The sequence below is a fragment of the Grampus griseus genome (genome assembly GCF_964374135.1).
Source record: "Grampus griseus genome assembly, chromosome: 8".
NCBI lineage: Eukaryota > Metazoa > Chordata > Mammalia > Artiodactyla > Delphinidae > Grampus > Grampus griseus.
This window is the reverse complement of record NC_139002.1, coordinates 87,309,311-87,330,425: the sequence shown is the minus strand read 5'-3', so window position 1 is coordinate 87,330,425 and position 21,115 is coordinate 87,309,311. Positions and strand designations below refer to the sequence as shown.

Below are 21,115 nucleotides of genomic sequence, written 5' to 3'. Positions count from 1 at the left end.
TAGAAAAACTGAAGAAACTACTGGAAAAAAAACCCAATGAAGGCTGGAGTTTTTGTGACTTGCTTGGAATTTCCGCTAACCATCACAGAAGCTCCTGAAATATAGATGAAGCTCCCACCCATGCTGGGTGTTTTGTGCACCTGTTCTCACATCCCTACTTGAGCTCAGAAAATGTGGTGTCCATCAAGTTTCACCTCAGGGGAATGAGAAGGCTGTGCTAGAATCACTTTTCCAGACTTTTGATTTCATGACCAGTAATGTATTCAAGAGACGTTTTGAAAACAGGGCTACCAATCTTTTATTTTCCTAAGCGAGGACATTAAAACCAACAAAAAAACCTAGCATGTACCAGGACCACCACTTCATAAAGAAAGGATATCTTAATATCAAATAAATGGGAAGGACATAATCTCAGAATCAAAAATTGAAGAGAGTATTCAATTTTAACTCACTATTGCAGACTGACAAAAAGTAGTCACCAACCAGTTTATAAACCCTGAACCAGATGTTCTCCAACTCTCCCCAGTTCTCTAGAATCTCAAAAATATCCTTGGAAAATTGAATTGTAAACTGTGGAATTGACCAAATATTCAGGTGAAGAAGCTTTAATTAACCATTAATACGTTTGAGTAATACGAAGCCGAGGGTTGGTTATAGGTATGCAGAGAGGGGCTAGTAACAGGAAAATAACAGGACTAATAATTCTGGATCTCTTTTCCATCCAGGGTTGTCAGGCCTGGATGCTAAAGCCAGTGGCCGCTTAGGCACGAGAGCTATGGTATATTACATGTCCACGACCATCATCGCTGCAGTGCTGGGGGTCATCCTGGTCTTGGCTATCCACCCGGGGAACCCCAAACTCAAGAAGCAGCTGGGGCCTGGGCAGAAGAACGATGAAGTGTCCAGCCTGGATGCCTTTCTGGACCTTATTCGAAATCTCTTCCCTGAAAACCTTGTCCAAGCCTGTTTTCAGCAGGTAACCTAGAGTTCTGATATCCATTGTTCTCCAAACTCCTAAGTTACAGAGGTGGTAACTTAGAGACTGTTTCAACAAATCAGCTCTGGGGGGTAACTTTTTTCGTATTTATACTCTGCCTAGGGGTTGTATGGGGTCATCTGGGGCAGGAGTTTAGGATGGGAGTCGTGTTGTCTTTGTTTTCTTAACCTTCCCTTTCTTTTGCAGTCCACTTCATAACATTTAGCTCTGGGGTCCCTCTTCTCCTTTTTTTCTTTGATCTCTTTTTCTTCTCTTTGGTTCTTGTCTCTGTGTCGTCCAAGGGGACATTTTGATCACCCTTGCCCACAACTCTCTAGAGTACTCAGTGGTTCTTGATCTTAGCAGTATAACAAAACCACATGTGGTCCATTTAAAAATGCACGTGCTCTACAGAATCAGAATCTCCAGGGTGGGCCCGGGGACTGGGTATTTGTCAAATTCTGGTAGTAATACATGAGGATTTTGGAAAGTTTATAGATGCACATAAAGTAAAAATTCAAGTCCCCACGTCGCTTCCCTAGAGCTACTCATGTTTCCTCCTGTATATTTTCTTTGTCACGTACGCGTGTGCATAAAATTAAAAAAAATTCAGCTCTGGTGGTGCTGCATCGTACATACTGTGTCACACCTTGCCTTTTCGTTCAACAGTGTTTTAGCGTCATCTCTCTCTTTCGTTTTTCATTGTTGTGTAGTATTTCTAAAGGATAAATTCTAGAAGCAAAACTGTCCTGCCAAAGAGTTGATATTTTGAATTTGCTGGATGTTGCAAAAATAGCCTTACAAAATTTGTATCGATATATATGTTCCTACCAGCTGCACACAGGCATATCTAGTTTTTAACACACGACTCTTAAAACCAGTTGATTCTGCTGGCTGTGTTACCGACCAGGGTTCTTGGACTCTTTAATCAATAGAAATTGATAAGAGGCCAGACGAGAAGTTCAGGCAAGGCTTTTTTGGACTTGTGCTGCCGTACAGCGAAAACAAGTAACAGCTTCCCCCGCTCCCTCCCTGGGGGTGGGGGGCGGGGCCGGCAAGCTGGTCCCTTAAATGGGGTGAGGGTGAGGATGGGTCCAGGGCTTAGGCGGGAGGGGTGGCTTGGGTGGCATGCCCACCCCCTTGGTGGTGCTGTGTGCAGCTTTTGCTTTTGCTCCAGACACCTCAGAAGTGGCAGTTGGGTTTTGGGTCTTTTTGTATCTGGTTGTTCTTAATTTGCCCCAACTGCGCACGCACGCAGTTATTTTTAGTCCCTTATAGTTTCTTTGTATTCTGCTGTCTGTCCAGCTGCAAGCACTGCAGCAAAGAGTCCCAGATATCCCGGGTCCCACATCCCAGCCTCTCTCAAGTGGAACCACTGAGTTAGCTGCCCAGGCCCCCCTCACCAGCCTGTTGTCTAGACCTAAGTTTAGGTTCGAATACACCTCAGTTCACATTAACTCTGGTTGGACGTAAACTAGAATCAAGGAACCTCCTTCAACCATTTCCAGGGAATCACAGAAGAATACATTGAGGAAACAGGTCGCAGAGAAGAAAAGTCTGCATTCCCAGCTGTCCCCAAAGTGCCATTGCCCATCACTGCTGAGCCCAGTTGACTCTGGATAAATCTGGAATATGGTCTCTGATTTCCAATACCACTTCAGAGGCACTTGTAGCAAGGAGCTATATTAAAGGAAACATTCCAGGCAGGGGAAGTTGGGTGGGGAGTGAATGGAAACAGGCTAGGGAAGGGGTGCTTACCGGTACCCTCTCTGTGCAATGTGCCTGCCCCTCAGCCAGCCTGCTTAGAAAGGTGAGTTTGCTTGCTTTGGGGTGATAGACGCAACCGGGTGCCAAGTCTATTCTTAACGTTTTGGAAAGAGAGCTCTGGAGCTGTAGCAGCTGGAGGCTGAGCTGGTAGGAGTCTGGGCGTAGGGGTAGCATCGGAAGGACGGGGAGGGACAGGTTTGGGCCTCCCTTCTGTGCCCCATCACGCCCACGCTGCATGCAAGAAGGAGTCCCTTTCGTCTGAGTCAGTGAGGCAGAAGTGAGAAGCAGGCAGCGCTCAGAGCTGTTGCTCTGGGCTGCGGTGAATTTCTGTGGTGTCAGCCATGCTTGTGCTCCCTGACCTGTCTGGTCGATGGGCAATCTCTAGTGTCCCCCAGGGCAAGGGGCACTGGGGGACACTAGAATAGAGGACCACGCCATTCCCTGCCTCAGCCCTGCCCTGGACCCACCCCTCCACTGACAAAATTCATCTGAGGAGTGAGCCCTTAGTCCTCCAGCTATAAGCCCAAGGACATGGTCCTTTGGGTTAGGACACTCAGAGAAATAATCATGTGGAATATGTGACCGCAGGGTGAGGGAGGGTGCAGCTTCCTTAAGCCAGACTCCTGGCAGCCCAGAGGAAAGGAAGCTTAAACTAGGTGCAGTCGGCAGGCTTAGGAGGGCCTTGAAGAGGGTTGGAGGAAAGGGAACTCTTTGACGGTGACATGGAATTACCAGAGAGAAAGGGTGCTGGGTGGTGCCTTCCGTGCCCTTGGGGTACAGCTGGGAGTGGTTTCAAATAACCTCTCTTGGGTGGACGGAGTTTCAGGACCAGAGTTAGACACAGAGACATAAAGAGAAAGTCGTGCTGTCTCCAGTGCAGAGGCTCCTCCCCCAAGGTGGCAGGACCTGTGTCTCTGAGAGCAGGGAGGCCTCCTGTTCACTGCTCCGGGCTGACTCTGAACCAAGGTGAGATTTCCAAGGTGGCAACGGGCTGTCAGGTGTGGCCTGACCACATTCATCAGGCCCAGTGAGAGTGACCACATGGGGTCCTTTCTTCCGGGGAATTCACTGAACTGGGTTTGCTCCTTTGGCCGATATTTGGGTGCACAGGACGCCACAGAGAATGAACCAGGCGGGGTCCCTGCTCAGTGGAGCTGACTTACATTCAGGGACTGCAGGGAGATAGACCAGAACAAATGTCAGGTAAACGCACAAGGTACTTGAAAATTAAGGTAAGTGCACTCTGAGAGCTGGAGCAGGCTGATGGGCTAGTAACTGGGGGAGACGTCTGAGCTGAGACGATAAGGGGTCAGAATGAGCCAGCCCGGGGCTTCCCTGGAGGCGCAGTGGTTAAGAATCCACCTGTCAATGCAGGGGACACGGGCTCAAGCCCTGGTCTGGGAAGATCCCACATGCCGCGGAGCAACTAAGCCCGTGCGTGACAACTACTGAGCCTGCGCGCTAGAGCCCGTGAGACACAACTACCGAGCCCACGTGCTGCAACTACCGAAGCCCGTGCACCTAGAGCCTGTGCTCTGCAACAAGAGAAGCCACCGCAACGAGACACCCGCGCACTGCAACGAAGAGCAGCCCCCGCTCTCCAGCAACTAGAGAAAGCTGGTGCGCAGCAACGAAGACCCAAACGCAGCCAAAAATAAATAAATAAAATAAATAAATTTATTAAAAAAAAAAAAAAAAAGAGTGATCCAGCCTGAGGAGAACTGGGGGAAGAGCCCGCTAAGCAGGGGCAGAGGCTCATGGAGGTTGGCAAGCATTTGGTGAGAAGAGAAGCAAGGCTGCTGCTTGGGGAGTGGAGTGGGTGCAGGCGGACCTGGCAGGCCAGGGTCAAACTCTGGTTCTTATTCTAAGAGTTTAGGCAAGGAGATGACTGTTTTTCTATTTTTATTTTATTTATTTATTTATTTATTTTTGCGGTACGTGGGCCTCTCACTGTTGTGGCCTCTCCCGTTGCGGAGCACAGGCTCCGGACGCGCAGGCTCAGCGGCCATGGCTCACGGGCCCAGCCGCTCCGCGGCATGTGGGATCTTCCCGGACCAGGGCACGAACCCATGTCCCCTGCATCGGCAGGCGGACTCTCAACCACTGCACCACCAGGGAAGCCCTGTTTTTCTATTTTTAAAAAATCAACCTGGTAGCTCTGGATATAGACAGAGCTCCAGGTAGCTACTTACCTGGGGATCGCAGGTAGCCAGGAAGAGGAGATGAGTCAGTGAGCAGGCTTTTGCAGGTTTTAAGGTGAGAGACCCTGGTGGCTGGGACTGGAGTTGGCAGCCAGCTGGGGTTCTTCAACCCAAACAGGCTTGAACTGAGAACTCAGAGAACCCGGCCTGTCGTCCAACCTTCAAATCAGCCGCTGAGCCGTGCTCTCTGGAAGCTAGATTTTGGAGGTGAACATAACTCATTTTGAATGCTGCTTCAGTAAACTACTAGCTCTCTGTCCTGGGGTTAGGTACTCAGCCCTGTGAGCCTTGAGGGGCTCTTGTTGACACAAGAAGTAATAGTTGTCAAAGGTGGAGCAGCTGGCCGCCCCCCGATCCTGGAAGCACCATTTATTCAGGCCCACGGCCGTTACTCCTTTGAACTTGAACTTTGGCTTCTTTAGCCTTCTCAGGATAGGCCTACAGTTGGCTCTGATCCCCACTTTGTCCCCAGGAGGGTGACTCTGTTGTTCATGGAAGCTTCCCTTCAGATCCTTCCTGCGTTCTCTCTTTGTGCCAGCGTTGCCCAGACCAAGGGGACCAATGAACTGCCCGTTCCCATTCAGCTGGGGCTGCCCTTCTCCCTGCACAAGCGCCTTGCCTCAGGGAATGCTATGCTTCCCTCTCTCCCAGTTAGGAGAACTGGTCAGGTCAGCCTTACTTACTCTCGGGCCCAGCTGCTGTACGGTTGGGTCCATAGAGTTTATCAGGCAGCACAGGTGGTGAAAGACCTCAGCGGTGGTCAGTGCATCTGAGTTGAGGTCCCAGTTCTCCCAATAATTCTACGACGTCTGATGAGTCACTTGACTTCTCCATGCCCCCTCTTCTGTATCTATTCAGGCTTCAGCCATCTGTCGCCGACTACGTGCCGGCACTGACGTTCTAGGATTCTGCATGACTTCTGTTTTAATGCCCTTGGAGGTAGTGTTTCTCGGGGCTTAGACGTGAGTTTTCACAGCATGCAGGGTGCCTGGCACCTTTAAAAATAGGGTGGCCGCCCCAGATGTCGAGGAGTAGCATGAGAACTTCTTAGGGGGCCGTTTGCACAGGGATGCTTGGGGAACATTGAGCAAGGCTTGGCACCACCGCCCTGAAGGAGTGGGTGTCTTCCCACCTTACATATGGCATAGGAGCCAGTGACCCTGCCATGGGGGCTGCTGGCAGCTGGCACATCTGGCAGCTACATGGAACTTCCCAGCAGAGCCAGGCTCTGGGAGGAGCCTCAGTGAGAGTGGACCTGTGAAGATTCCGTGCGACAGGAACCAGGCAGGGAGAAGCCAATCACCTGGATATGAGGTGCTGATCTGACTTCCAACAAGACCCCTGCCCTCCTGTTCGTGACCAGATCCAGGACCCTCCACAGGGGCGAGCAGGGCATCCAGCTGGGTCTCACATTTGCTACTATCTCCATGGGAATGAAACAAGCAGACAGGCATCCCTCAACTTGAAGCTTGGGTCCCATTACCAGTCACACTGCTTATAGTAGTTACAAAAGAATGTTATAAATCCCGTCATTATCGTGGGATGAGGACAGTCGTCTCCCACTGCATTTGTGCCATGAAGCGTCACTCTGTCAAGCACAAACATATAAAATATTCCCTGATTTCATAACCTTGTTTGGCCATTTCTTAATTATAATATTTTTGACATATTGGGAATTCAAACATTTATGTAAGCGGCCAGGCTTTTGGTGACCTTTTACACCAAACCTCTCATCTTTATGGTTTTTTTTCCCCACTCCATTAGATTCAAACAGTGACAAAGAAAGTCCTGGTGGCCACTCCATCAGACGAGGACAGCAATGCCACCAATGCTGTCCTCTCGCTGTTGAATGAGACTGTGACTGAGCCGCCTGAGGAGACGCAGGTGGTTATCAAGAAGGGCCTGGAGTTCAAGGACGGCATGAATGTCTTAGGTAGGCACACTGGGCTTCATCTCCTTGGGGGAGGTGCCTCTGCCGGGGCCACAGTGGCCAGCTTTCCCTGCAGGTCAGCACCTAGGCATCCTGGCTTCCTTCTCAGAAAGCCGATCGCCCTGATGTCCTGTAGGTGGAGCAAGAGGCTGTCTCTGGGGAGCGAATTCGAGGGTCACTGGGACTGAAAACTGAGAGGGGAGGGGAGAGGGAGACGGCAGGAGCAACAGCACGTGGGGACGTGGCAGCTGGACTGGGGTATGGGCGAAGCGAGGGGACTGACGTTCACAGGGCACTTGCCCCCACTTTCTGCGTGGTGTTGGCAAGTCACTCTCTCTGACTCTCCATTTCATGAAGTTACACGTCCAATCCTTTCATTTCCTAAGCGTTTCTTTTTGAGGCGCCCTTGTGTCTGTCCCAGGACTATGCTAGGCATGGGGGCTGTCCCACCCCAGCCCTCACAGTCTGTAAACAAATGTAGTGCTATCAGGAGCGAACGTGTTGGCGCTGGTGCCAAAACGAGCTTGTCAAAAGGAGACTGTCTGGCTTAACTTTCTGGGATTTCAGTGAGCTTGGAACCTTCTGAGAGTGTCATCCCAGGGGTTCTCTGGCTCTGACGTTAGACTGGTTTGTATCCAGTTTGGATCCCTTATGGACCACTCACCGGTTATCTAATCGTGGGCTGCCTCCTCCACTTCTCAAGATTCATCTGTAAAGCGGGCATGGGGTTGGCATTTCTCCTGTAGATCGTTGTGAGGATTCAACGAGATTGCGCACGTAGGCACGATGGTACGCGCCATATGCTTTATCTTGTGAGCCGCTGTCATCATTAATGGCCGGGGGTGGAGTGCTAAGCGGCTCAGTAGAAAACACCCCACAGGGGATAGAGACCCCCCATTGTGTGGGTGACTCCAGTTTGCTCACTTTACTCCCCATCCACCCTCCGGGTTCACTCCCCCACCCATAAGAACCCCCATCCACTGTTAGAATGGTGTCCCAAGACAAGACATTTGGTCATAAGCTGGGAGAAATGGGAAATCTATGTGGAAGAAGTATGTTGATCCATGCAAGCGAGATTTCTAAGGATTTGAATGAGAGCTGTTTAGAAAAGGTTGAGCTCACTTTACCATCTAGGAGATCAAATGCCCTTGTCTCTTGATAGGGGCATCCGATAAAATACAGGGTGCCCAGTTTCATGTGAATTTCAGATAAACAACAAATAATTTTCAAGTGTTAAGTATGTCCCAAATATTGCATGGGATATACTTGTACTAAAAAATGTTTTTCATTGTTTTTCTGAAATTCAGATTTTAGCTGGGAGTCCTTTTTGTTTGTTCTAAATTTGGTAACCGTTCTCCTTACTTATCCAGAATGGTGGAGAAACAGAGGCGGAGGGAGAAGGATTGCCTGACCAGTGAAAAGTGTCTTTTTCTTTGACCTGGCAGGAAGCAGAGAGTGAGGGAAGAGATAAGCTGACCGGGTTGCCAGGCAACAGAAGATCAATAAACATTGCTGATAACCAGTGAGAGGCGAGAGGAGGAAGGAGTGAGGAGAAGATAGGAGAGTTCCTCTGAAAAGGAGGGTTTGCAGATATCCTCAGCATCCAACCCTGAGTGGCTCTTCTCTCCCACTGTCCACATATCTGTGACCCTTTCAGGCATTCCCAAATCACCTTGCCCCACAAACCCAAAGTGGCCCCACTATTTTCTACTGTGGCCATGAGTAATGGGGCCAGTGCTTTGGGGTGAATCATTCAGAAGACTTTTGTGCTCATTTCCAGAGTTCTGGTGGATTCTGGGAAGTCACATGACCTTTGGCTGTACCAGGGAGTTTCAACACAATTCAGGACTCTCTCAACCCCAGTGACCAAGTCTAAGAGGGCTTTGTTCAAATGAAACACCCCTGTTCCAGCGACTTCAATGAGGCAGTGTTTACAGAGGGAAATGCACAAGCTGGCTGTGGGTTTCCAAGTGCAAATTGAAGCTCTGGAAAGCTAAGGGAGGTTAGATTGTTGAGAAACTTCCCTTTTACGAATCATGGCTGAAATAAGGTTCTTTCCATTGTCTTCCAAGGGCAGAGATGGTGGCCTTTTTTTTTTTTTTTTTTTTTTTTGGTTTTGGTTTGTTTTTTGGCTTTGGAAAGTCCCAAGGATCAAGCATTGCAAGAGTGAAGAGAAAAATCCTGGCTCTGGCCCCCCACTTCTTTAAAGACTCATTTCTTTACCCCCAAAACCTCCAGACTGCTCCGGGCTCTACTTCAATCCCAACCACTTAAATCAACTCCTGTGTGAGACAGCTCCTTTCAACATCTCTCTCTTACACTCATAGAGATGGCCCGTTTCTGGTGACCCTGCCAGGGAAGCTATTTTATTCTAGTTCTTGGGGACCTTGAGACCTTGAACATTTTCTCTTAAAATTTCCAAATGGAATTAACCAAGTGATACTAGCTATTCTCAGCCAGAATGTTCACCACACACCTAGCAAACTCCTCTCCATGGGCTTGACGAGAGCCTGAATTTGATTTCCTCCATTACCACAGAACTAGGTCACTCTCTTCTGTCACTCTGATTCTAGGTCATGCTAATTCTCATTAAGCCTTTGTGTTTATGGCCAATAACTCACTTATAAGTCACTAGTTAAGCTTTCTGGCCAAGAGCTAAAAAGGGGAAATGTTAACTCCCGAGGATTAACAATTTCAGTGCAAGTGCTAGATTTTTTTTGCTGAGGGGAGCAAAGGGTAGTTGAACAGTCTGGGTTGACGTGTGCTTGGTGTGGGAGGTGAGTGGTTTCGGTGACTAGAGAAAAGGTAAAAGCAGAGGTTTAGAAAGAATTTTCCCCTAAGAGAATCATATCATAATGCTATCATTTACTTTGATACAGCTCAAGACTGCAGGCATAAAAGGACGGACGCAATAGGAAATTGGATGGAATAGGGAGGGACCGGAAATGAAGTCTGCCAAACTGGGACAGGGTAGGTGTAAGGAGAGGAGGGAGAGAGAGGGAAGAGTGGATGGCCCGTACTGCAGGTCAGAGAAAAAGTCAGATGGGCAAGCAAGGGCCTGTTGCCAAGGGGACAATGACATTGATTTATAGTCCATGCAAGCCTTCAGCGTTGGAGCCCCAAGATTGGCAATAACAGATTGGGAGCTGGGGGGCGCATGACGACTGGTTATCAGAAATCCAGAGAGCCTTCAGGCAGTAACAGGGACATCTGTTAGCCATGTAGTGTGCCCCAGTCCCTGGGAGGGTCTGGGTGAGACTCCAGGGTGAGAGGCTGAGGAAGAGGGGTGGGACAGAGTGGAGCCAGAGAAACTATTCTGGGGAGAGAGAAGCCAGGTCTTGCCTAGGAGGAGCTACCGTATCAGGCAGGTTCCCTGGACAGATACTCAGGGAATGAGGTAAAAGGTAACATAGAAATAAGACCCAAGGTTGGCTGTTGGGCTTGGTCCAGGACCTAGTGCAATTTGATGCCAGCATCAAGACCTGGGGACAGGGTTCCTCAAATCCTGCTGGCCTGGGATTAGATTGAGCCTGGGGGCTGGGGGGAGGGGGGCTGCATTTAGATGGAAGTCAAGGGATATCAAGTGAAGGGAGAAGAGGGCCAAGGGGCTAGGAAGTAACAAAGACTATGTTCTCACTTTATGATCCTGATAAAAAAAACCACAATAAAAAAGAAAGCATTCTAACCATTTTGACCATGGAAACAATGATGATGAATTAATAAATAACAGGTTAAATCCAAACAAATTGGGTCATTTGGGGTTTCCCAACTGTTTTGGATTTTTCATTGCTTTCCCTTGGATTTTTCGAGATTCTTCCTCCTTCTCCAATTAGGCACACAGCAACAGGAAAAATATTTTATGTTTAGGATTTTCCTAGAGTGAAACACACCAGCCACGCATGAACTTGGGATAACACCAAACTAATACAGACATAACCCTGGCAGAGACTGAATTGGCTAATTGGTCTCTGCTATTCTAATATTGGCTCCAAAGTTTGCATGATAATCCCCAAGTCCCAACAAGGCTTCCTTCTTTAATCTGTGTACTAATGGAATCTGCTTCCACATGATTTCGTAAGTGAGGAGGAGAGAGAAGAGAGTACTTTTCAGTTTGGAATGAAAATGAATTCCTTTTCTGCAAGGAACTAACCTGCTTACAGTTCAACTTGCTTGTATGGAAAGTATTCAGGAAAGCCATAATCATCCAGGGGAGAAGTGTGAAACGTAATGCTTTTGTCTTTTAATGCCTAATTCATAGGGTAACAGGTGGTAAGAATGTGGCTCCACACACGGGGGATAGTAACGAACAAGGGAGAAGAAACACATACTTGGTAATTTGTCCTTCTGTGTCCTGTGATTCACCCAACAGGTCTGATAGGGTTTTTCATTGCTTTTGGCATTGCCATGGGGAAGATGGGCGAGCAGGCCAAGCTGATGGTGGAATTCTTCAACATTTTGAATGAGATTGTAATGAAGCTAGTGATCATGATCATGTGGTAAGTGGGCTTGTTCTTACTTCACGGTGGTGGCGTGTGAGATGGCCGTGGGGTCGCCAGAGGACACTGGAGCCCTCCCAGCAGGAAAGAGTGGGCAGGCGTGAACCAAGCAAAGGGCTCTCCAGAAAGACTTTGAGAAAGGGATGCAAATCTCTTTTTTGGAGCTTTCACTAGAAACTGGGCTGGAAAACTATAGCCTGTGGGCCAAATCTTATCTGCCGTTTGTTTTGTATGGCCCGTGAATTAAGAATGGGTTTTATGTTTTTATTTGACTGAAAAAAAAAATCAAAAGAGAAGTAATATTCCACCACACGTGAAAATTATGTGAAATTCACATCCAGTGCCCATAAATAGTTTTGTTGGAACCCAACCATACCTATTTGTTCATGTATTGTCAAGGGTTACTTTTGTGCAAAAAGACAGAGTTGAGTAGCTGTGACCAAGACTGCGTAGCCTGTAAAACCTAAAATATTTAGTACTTGGCCCCTTACATAAAAAGGGATGGCCCCTTCCATCCCTGCCCTGGAAGAAAAGACGTTAAAAAAAAAAAAAAAAAGAAAGAAAGAAAGGACAGAAAAGCTGAAAAAACCAATTAGTAATCCTGAAGGTGAGCGGTATCAGGATACACTACACCAAGACAGGGCCAAGATCTCAGGGATAGGGCATGACCCAGGGTGTCTGGGAGAACCATTGCGCCAGTATTCTGGTGTCCAAAAGCAATGCACCTTCGACCTGGGTTACTCGTGACTCATATAAAAAGAAAAGGCAGTTCTCAGGCCGTGCAAGAAAAAGTGAAATCACAAAAGGTTAGAATTGTAAGTGCTCTTGGAAATCTGGTCCCACTCTCTGGTTTTACAGCAGAGAAAACTGGTCCAGAGACACTAAATCCTGATTCTTTAACATCATCATGACCACCATCATCATAAAAACTATCTTTTATTGATTTCCTCTTATCTGCCAAGAGCCATGAGAGTGCTTCATACCTATCAAATGTAATCCCCACAACCCTGCAAAGATGGTGTTATGGTCCCCATGGGACAGAAAAGGCAACTGAGGCTCACTGAGGTGGGTTAACTTGCTTAAGAGTGTAGAGCTAGGGAGAGGAAGAGCTGGGGTTTATGCTGATATCAAAACCTTGGATATGTAAGCGGGTGGGGGTTTTTTGTTGTTGTTTGAATCATGTAAGCAATATTGTCTCCACTTCATTTCATGTGTGTTTATGGTCAGTGGTTCTGAAGTATAGGGAAGCCCAGAGCACAGGTGTTCTCTCCTTCACCAAGGAAATTGTGTCACCTCCAGTCACTGGAAACTTCTCGTGTCCGGTATCTCTCAGACAGAAAGATTTTTACATACGTTCATTTCAGACCCCTATGACGGTCCCGTATGCCTGCCTAGAAATAAGGCCAAACCACATGTGTGCTCTATTTGCCGCAGGAATTCCGCATTACAGATTCCCTGTGCTCCCCACCAGCCTCCCCACTCCGCCTCTGGTCCTCCTCCGATTCCACGTGTCTTCCCCTGAAATTCCACCTTCGTTCTCTCTTCTTCCTCTCCTTGACCCTTCCTCCCAACTTACAAGGGCACAATCTGTTCTCTTGTATTTTATCTCCAAACATGATGAGGTACCGGTAGTAAATTCTTATTGAAACTTGAGCGAGGGGCTCGCTGAAGGCCCCAGGGTCCTAGATCACGAAGATGTTTCCCGTGATTTCACGAACCGTATTTAATAGGTCTGGCTGGTGTTGGTCATTGCTTTCTTGTACTTTAGAAACATGGAAAGGATGCTAGTGCCGTAGTGTGTTCTTTTCGATTATTGTACTGATTCTTCAACTTCCCAGTCAATGCTAGATTTCTGAATATTTCTTTTGTGTGAAGATTTCAAGTCACACACGAGGTCATGCTGTAAAAATATTTTTAAATCCATTCTGAGCTTGCTGAGAGATTAATAAATGGTAATACGTGAAGCAGAATAGGGCTCTTGGTTTTAAACCTTAGGATCTGCCTTCATTTCCTAAAATTCCTAGCCGAGTGAGCACCCTAGCTCTAGATAGGCAGTCCATTTTTCTGTCTAATGACGCCAGCGATGTGGGTAATGTATGAAGATTCCTTCCTTTATCCATACCACTGTCATTTCCACTGAGCCCTTGGAGCAGACGGAATCTTCTAGGAAATCAGATGAGTCATGGGATAAAGTGTAGCCTCCCTTCTCTGCAGGGATGGAGTGGGTGTGGATCGAGAAGTTTCCTCTTCACTGAAACCAAATCTCCTAAAGATTTAGCATCATATCCCAGGAGATGAAGAGCAATTGTGAGTCAGGAATAAGACCCATGGAACAGTTTCTGACAGCTGTTGGGTTACCTCATCTAGGCTAACAGTCCGGAGGGTGTAATATGACGTGAGGTGCCAATCCTACACGTTTCTTTCATTCTTTAGCTGCTTCATCAACAAGTGAAAACGATGTGTGTGAGAAGGTTCTGGATAAAACAACCAACCACTCCTTAACTGACACCCTCAAAGCTTAAATCATCAGAGTTCTTTCATAGTCTTCTCTACGTGGTAGTAAGAAGGGTAGTAATAGCAAAATGCATCTTTGAGGAGATTACTATTATTCTAACAATAATTATTATAAAATTATAACAGAATTATTAAATTCTTGCTATATGCTCAATACTTTTTCAGTTACTGTCCTGTACCTATTATCGAGAAGATAATAATATTATAATTATTATTAAATCACAACTAAGATTTACCAGATTCCTGCTGTATGCTTAATACTATTCCAATACTTTACATGCATTGACTCATTTATTTTTCACAATAACACCTAGCAAAAATAGGTATTTTGGTGAGCCCTATTTTCCAGAGGAGAAAACTAAGCACAGAGATTAACTCATTGCACAGCCTAAGCAATTGGAATTATAGAGAAGCATTACCTTAATCAACTTCCATCTGACCTCAGACTGGATTGAACCCAGGATCCTCCTCTTACTAGCTGTGTGACTTTAGGTAAGTTAGAAACACTCTAAACCCCTCGTCCTGATCTGTGAAACGGATTGATCATAGAATCCATATCATAGGGTTGCTGTGAGAATTAAGTGAAATTGTGACCAATAGTTATGGAGCATTTCCTATGTGCCAGGACCTGTCTGAGCATTTTGTATGAACTAGCATTATTATTGTTGTTACACTGTAATTACCATTATTATCAATTCAATCTGTAACCCTTTGCTTCTCTGTATTTGTGAATTCCTTAAGAATCCCGCAAAGCCCTCTGATTTTGTTTTTGTTTTTTTTTGCGGTACGTGGGCCTCTCACTGCTGTGGCCTCCCCCGTTATGGAGCACAGGCTCCGGACGCGCAGGCCCAGCGGCCACGGCTCACGGGCCCAGCCGCTCCGCAGCATGCGGGATCCTCCCGGACCGGGGCACGAACCCGTGTCCCCTGCATCGGCAGGCGGACTCCCAACCACCGTGCCACCAGGGAAGCCCCCGCAAAGCCCTCTGAATCACCAAAAAATAAGAAAAACCTTCATCTCGGTGTGATTTTCATATCCTCATTTTTTCACAAAGTACTTTAAAACATGTTTTTCAAAATTTGCAAAACTTAAATAGAAAGTAAAACTTCTCATAATCTCACCACCATAGAAACATAAAGTGAGAAGTGAAATCTCTGCTCACTCTTTCAATTCTCCCTCCCAGTTAACCCACCACCACCACCATCCATCCATCCACCAGTCCACCCATCCATCCATTCATTCCTTCACTTCCTAAATACTTTTGAGCACCTCTGCCGTGCTGACAACAATTTTAGGCACTGGTGATATAATGGAGCCTGGAGGCTCCATGAACTGACTTTCACTCTATCCTGATGAAAAGTTCTAATCCTCATATGGTAACTCCCAGCAAAAGTCACTCCTTGGATAGCCAGAACCTTTCCCTAAGTGGACTGGGAATACGGAGATTTGTGTTACTTCCTTACCCTGAGTACCGAGAGCACCTTAGGTAACTCTTGGAATGTATGTTTAAGTCTTTATTTTTTTTATTTTTATTTTTTTTTTGCGGTACGCGGGCCTCTCAGTCTTGTGGCCTCTCCCGTTGCGGAGCACAGGTTCCGGACGTGCAGGCTCAGCGGCCATGGCTCACGGGCCCAGCCGCTCCGCGGCATGTGGCATCTTCCCGGACCGGGGCACGAACCCATGTCCCCTGCATCGGCAGGCGGACTCTCAACCACTGCGCCACCAGGGAAGCCCATGTTTAAGTCTTTATTTACAGACTTCCAACTCTAAGTTCTCTCGAAATCTGTCCCAAACTGACAGAGTGGTGTTGCTGTTGGCAACATGTGGGACAGAACCACAGTGGCTTTATGGCAGGACTGAGAAAGTCCCTCCACTTACCTCCACTCCAGGTGTCTGGCCCACCATCTGTCCTATGCCTGAAAGTCCCAAATTTATCACTTTAGTGGGTTAAAACCAAAGGCCTTGAATAAGATGCAGCTAAATAAAGTAAATGGTTTCCAAAGACTAACCAAGGACTATCTGTATTTCATCAGCTGCAGATCAGATTTTATTCCTGGAAACATTGATTTATTTGGAAACATTGATTTCCAAACGCATCAGAATTACCCAGGAACTTGTTTGAAATATAAATGTCCCAAGGCCAGCTCCAGGAAATTCTAACTCGATAGGTATGTGGTGGGTCCAGGGGATCCATGTTGTTTCAGGCAGGCCAGGTAATTCTGAGGCAGAAGTCTATGGACGCACTGACTGAGTTCAGGGTATGTTAGTGCTGTGGACGAGTCTGTTTGTGGAGTAGAGAGCAGACCTGAGGGGGCATCTTGGCTGGAACCTTAGGATGACAAGGACTGAGGCGCAAAGTGGGCAGAGGCAAGAATGGGTGATGCAACAGTAAGGAAAAGATGCCACAGGCCAGTCCTGGATGAATCAGTGGCTTTGAAAATGAAGCCCAGAGCTGAGGATATAGCCAGTCTCAGGGCAGCAAGGGAGCCATTCCCTCTCCCAGCTCTGTAGTTATGTCCTTCTAACTTAGAAACTGGTCCAACAATTACTGGCCATCACTTGGCTTCAGAACACTCAAGGGAGCTCTCAGCCTCTTTATGCACTTTAGTTTATGGCTTTGTTTGCTTCATCTCAGAAACTTTAAATGGTGACTTTGAGCCCTGAACATTTGCCTTTTCTTTTCCATTGAGTATATTTTCAACAAGGTAATTCGTTCATATGGAAACCCAGGAACTCAGAAACTCCAGCTCCTGAGTGGAGGCTTAAGCTACCTGCTTTGAAAACAGGTGCAGGGAAGTCATGACCCTAAAAAACATCATAGAACAAAGTCTCTTTCCCTGTCCTAATTAAGGCTCATTCTAGCTCCAGAGACCAAAGTGTTTGGGTTAACTAGGGCCCCTGCTTGCCATATTTATTTACCCTAACACTCTACCTTCCGGCCTTTGAATGACACTGTCCGTTGATAGTGGGGACTCAGGTTTCTCCCAGCAAGCTGAGTGCTCTGGAGATAACCTGTCACCTCTCTCTAACATTGGGCTCCGGCAGATGTGTCCTCCAGGGGTCTCTATAGCTGGTCTTGCTTGGCAAAGAGCCTTGAACACATTTTCTCTCCATTCTACAAATCGCTTGTCCTAGAAGAGCACCCAAAACAGCTCAAAACCCAAAATGGCACCCAAAACAGCTCGTATTTGCGTTTTTCTGGACATCTTTAAGGGGCGACTGGTGCTTGGGAAAGAATTAGTCTCCTGCTTTATGAAGCTGGATGCTTGTTGGTTTTATCAGAAAGTGCATTCTGCTTAGTTGTCTACAATCGCAGGGAACACAGAGCTGGCCCCTGAGACCACCCGACGGATCTATGAGATGTTGTGACTATGGGCACCGCAAGATAATATAAAATGGTGGGAAAGCCGAAGGTTTAATGACTTGACTCCCTAATTCCCGGGAAAGCAGCCCTCAAACATCGCCAGGCTGCACCTCCAGGAATGGAGAAACGGAGACTACAGGCTAGATGCTCCTCAGGGAGAGTAGCCACGCTCACGTAACTGACACCAGCTACTTAGTGTCAGTTACAAATCAGCTCTTTCAGGAGAAGATTCCTCTTGAAAAAATAGTTTGCGCATAAAAACATGCACAGTTGGGTGGCAGTAGCCTGTGAGATGCCTTAGTAAACCTCTTCAACTCAGACTTGACTCATGACGCATAGGTGATGAGGGGACATGGGGTAGATGTGTGAAAATAGAACCTGCAAGGGACTCCTGTGTCAGAAGTCAGAGAACTAATGGCACTGACAGGGATGGGGGAGGGACTTTTGATAGCGCGTACCTATGCATGTTCAAAAACTTAATCCTCACAGCAATCCCATGAGGTTGCAGGTAGCCTCTCTACGCCTCGACTTGCACATCTGTAAAACGGGAATAAGTCACTAACCAAGGTCATATAGCTGGTAAGTGGCTGGACAAGCTCTGTGTCTCGTGTAATCGTGTATATGACTCTCGTCTACTCCTCATGGCTTTGCTTTAACCCAGGAAGTGCTTTTGCTCCAAACAACTGAAAAAACAAAAGCCACCCAATCTGCTTGCTGGCCCTCTCTTTTTCCTGACTCCCCTCCCCAGGCTGGGAGCGTGACTTCATTTGCCCCACAGTCTTTCTTTCAAATATGTTCATAATTCTTAATAAGGTGTCCACGTTCCCACAAACATTTTCATTTCAGTCAGAAGTGTTACAGGCTGAACAAGTTCATGCTCTAACACCACCGGATTAGGCAATAAAAAAAGGGTGTTGCCAAACAAAAAGTATACCCAAGACGAGAGAGAGCGTGGTTAGCTGACTCAAGAGTGAGGACAACAGTAGATTGTTTCCAAGCGTGCTATAAAATAATAATAATATAGAAATATAAAATAAGTCTATTTTAGGATAGATTGGTAAAGAACAAATTGTCTACTTATGTACAGAAAGCTACAATTGCTCCTTCAAGGAAGTGGTTTGGTTGACAGGGATGAAAACCCCCAGTGGCAGAGTTTCACAGATCTGAGATTCTTCTCCTCCTCCTTCCTGTTTTCATGGTCTTGGGCCAGTTATTTAACTTTTCCAAACCTCAATTTCCTCGTTTGCCAAACAGGCATAATGATTCCTTGGTTTTAGGGTTTTTGTAAGAATTAAGTGTGTGGATGTGTCCCCATATTCTTGAAACACGATGGATGGCAGCCAGCGTTACTCTTGGAGTAGGTATGGAAAGAAACACTTTCAGACTTGGAAGAATAAAACCACATTTTTCTAAACATGCTTCTTGGCTCAGATGGTTTTCTTGTTTGGGCAGCTCTCTCTCTCTCTCTCTCTCTCTCTCTCTCTCTCTCTCTCTCTCAATGTATTTCCTAGATTCCTTCCAAGGCAAAAACAAAGCACTATCTGCAAACACCAGTGTTTGTAAATTGGTGAAACTCTAATGAGCTTTCTGAGAAGCTCTAAGTTTATTCTCAATTTTCAAGGAAGGAGATCTGGAACAGAGAAATCAAATAAGATTCTCAAAGATGTAACCTGGGTGTCTCTCAACTTTTATCTTGGTGCTTACTTAAGAGGTGGTAAATCATGTCTCCTTTAGCCCTAAAAAATTACCTGAGCAACAAAATTTGCCTTGGGATTTTTCATCAAAGCAGGGGCCACCAGGTCCATAGAAAATATTTCAGATAATGCAGTTAGTCAGAAGCAAACTATAGCATCTATTGAATCTCATAGTCCTCTTTTGGCAACACTCTACAAGAATGCAAAGGGTTTTCCTCAGGGTGTGGTATGAAGGAGGGCCCTGATTTCAATTCTGAATCCCATCACCAGCTCTTCAATGCTTTTTTTTTTTCTTTTATGTTTTTCAGGTACTCTCCCCTAGGTATCGCCTGCCTAATTTGTGGGAAGATCATTGCCATCAAGGACTTAGAAGTGGTTGCTAGACAACTGGGGATGTACATGATCACGGTGATTGTCGGCCTCATCATCCATGGGGGCATCTTTCTCCCCTTGATTTACTTTCTAGTGACCAGGAAAAACCCTTTCTCTTTTTTTGCTGGAATTTTCCAAGCTTGGATCACTGCCCTGGGTACTGCTTCCAGGTAGAGAACACAAGAAATCACTGTTGTTTCTCTCTGCTCATTCCTTTTCCTTCTTTGTCACTTCCTCTTTTTCAAAACCTTCCCATCACAGCGTTCAGTGAGAACACTTTTCACATATGTTTAAAATATTTTTGAAAAAGTGGAACATTTTAGATTCTTCACTCCTTTTAGGAACTTTTAAGCTTTCTGATGAACTTTTTGCTGGTATGTAGCTGTCTTGGAACTATGATCTCATATTGTTTCCCAGGTGAATACATGCTATTCATCTCTAGACATAATTTGCCACATATAGCATCAGTTCAGTTTTAAATGTTTTCCAAAAGGGTGTAACAGGATGTTATTTTATTTAAGAAATTCTCTCACTTGTGATTTGAGAAAGGCTATTATATCACTGTACTGGAATAATTTTTCAAAAGTAGGAGAACAAGGTTTTGCAGGGTAAACGGTAGGTTAGGTGAGATTTTTCAGACAAACCGGAAATCAGACAAGTCTTTGAACCTGTAATGGAACTACTCTGCCCCATTGACTTTGAGGAAAGTCAGGTTGGCACTGATTTGACTTAACATTGACCGAGAGTCAGTTCCTTCTTCATTACCTAGTCCCAGTTCCTCCCAGAGGCCAGTGAGGACTCCAGAGATGTGCAAGCAAAAAAACCTCTTTTTTTTTTTTTTGATATCATCTTGGACTGAATTTAGCAAAAATAAAACCAACAACCCAACAAAAACAGATACATAAGAAACAGCCAGCAATGTAGAATTTCAAAGACTAAAAGAGTTTTATTCTTTCAGCCTGCAATAGTTGCTTTTATTTCTGCATGTGTATCCTTGGGTCACAAAACAAAGACTGAGGCCATAAAGCAGGTGGCAGGGAGGCAAGTAAACTCTGCAACCCATAGCTCAGCGTTATCTCTGGAGTCACAGGTTGGCAGGTCCTTGTTACAGAACCCATGACCACTCACTGCCAGGGAGGCAGCTGCTGTGACACAGGGAGACTGCTATTTTTTTTTTTTCCAAAACTACTGAGCAGTCAGTCAGGTTTTTCTTAAGTGACCTAACAGGCCAATAGTGGTGACAACCTGGGAAAGCCAAATTATATTTCCATCTTGCAAATCAGTGAGAATTCTGTACTAGTAGAGTGTGAGGTTTCAGAAAAAGCGAAAATCTATACAATTCGGGAGATCTAGATTCTGCATTCAGTTTCCCAAGATGAAGGGAAACACTTCAAAATTTTCTTTTTCCTTCTTGGTCCTATACATTTCTTATCGCTAAGTATCTCTATCCATAAAGATTTTCTCATTTTGGTGAAAAAGTTAACTTTTTTTTCAAAAATAAAAACAATCATGTTTAGTTTTATTTTTGTTTTCTGGTTATGAGCATGGTATTTGGTCATTATGAAAAAGTTCAGACAGTGTATAAAATTTTGGAGGAAGAAGAATGGGCAACACCACTGATAACTGGTAGTAACCTTTTTGTTAATCTTTACAGTTATGTACATTTCCAGTTCTTATTATGTATAGATATTGTACACTGCTATTTTCACTGGTCAACATATCATAAAAGTTATGTTATATCTATTAATATAGCTCTTACTATATCTATTACTACATATCTATTACTACTATTTTTAAACTT

General features: G+C 45.8%; 1 protein-coding gene across 1 annotated transcript in view; it reads left to right on the top strand.

Moving 5' to 3' along the window:
- Positions 1 to 21,115, top strand: part of SLC1A2 (solute carrier family 1 member 2) — a 93,245-nt gene that overhangs the window by 46,643 nt on the left and 25,487 nt on the right. Inside the window, exons 4-7 of the mRNA XM_082660036.1 lie at positions 726 to 976; positions 6,709 to 6,877; positions 11,244 to 11,370; positions 19,251 to 19,484. Coding sequence (XP_082516162.1) covers positions 726 to 976; positions 6,709 to 6,877; positions 11,244 to 11,370; positions 19,251 to 19,484 — 781 coding nt within the window. The remainder of the gene's footprint in view (positions 1 to 725; positions 977 to 6,708; positions 6,878 to 11,243; positions 11,371 to 19,250; positions 19,485 to 21,115) is intronic.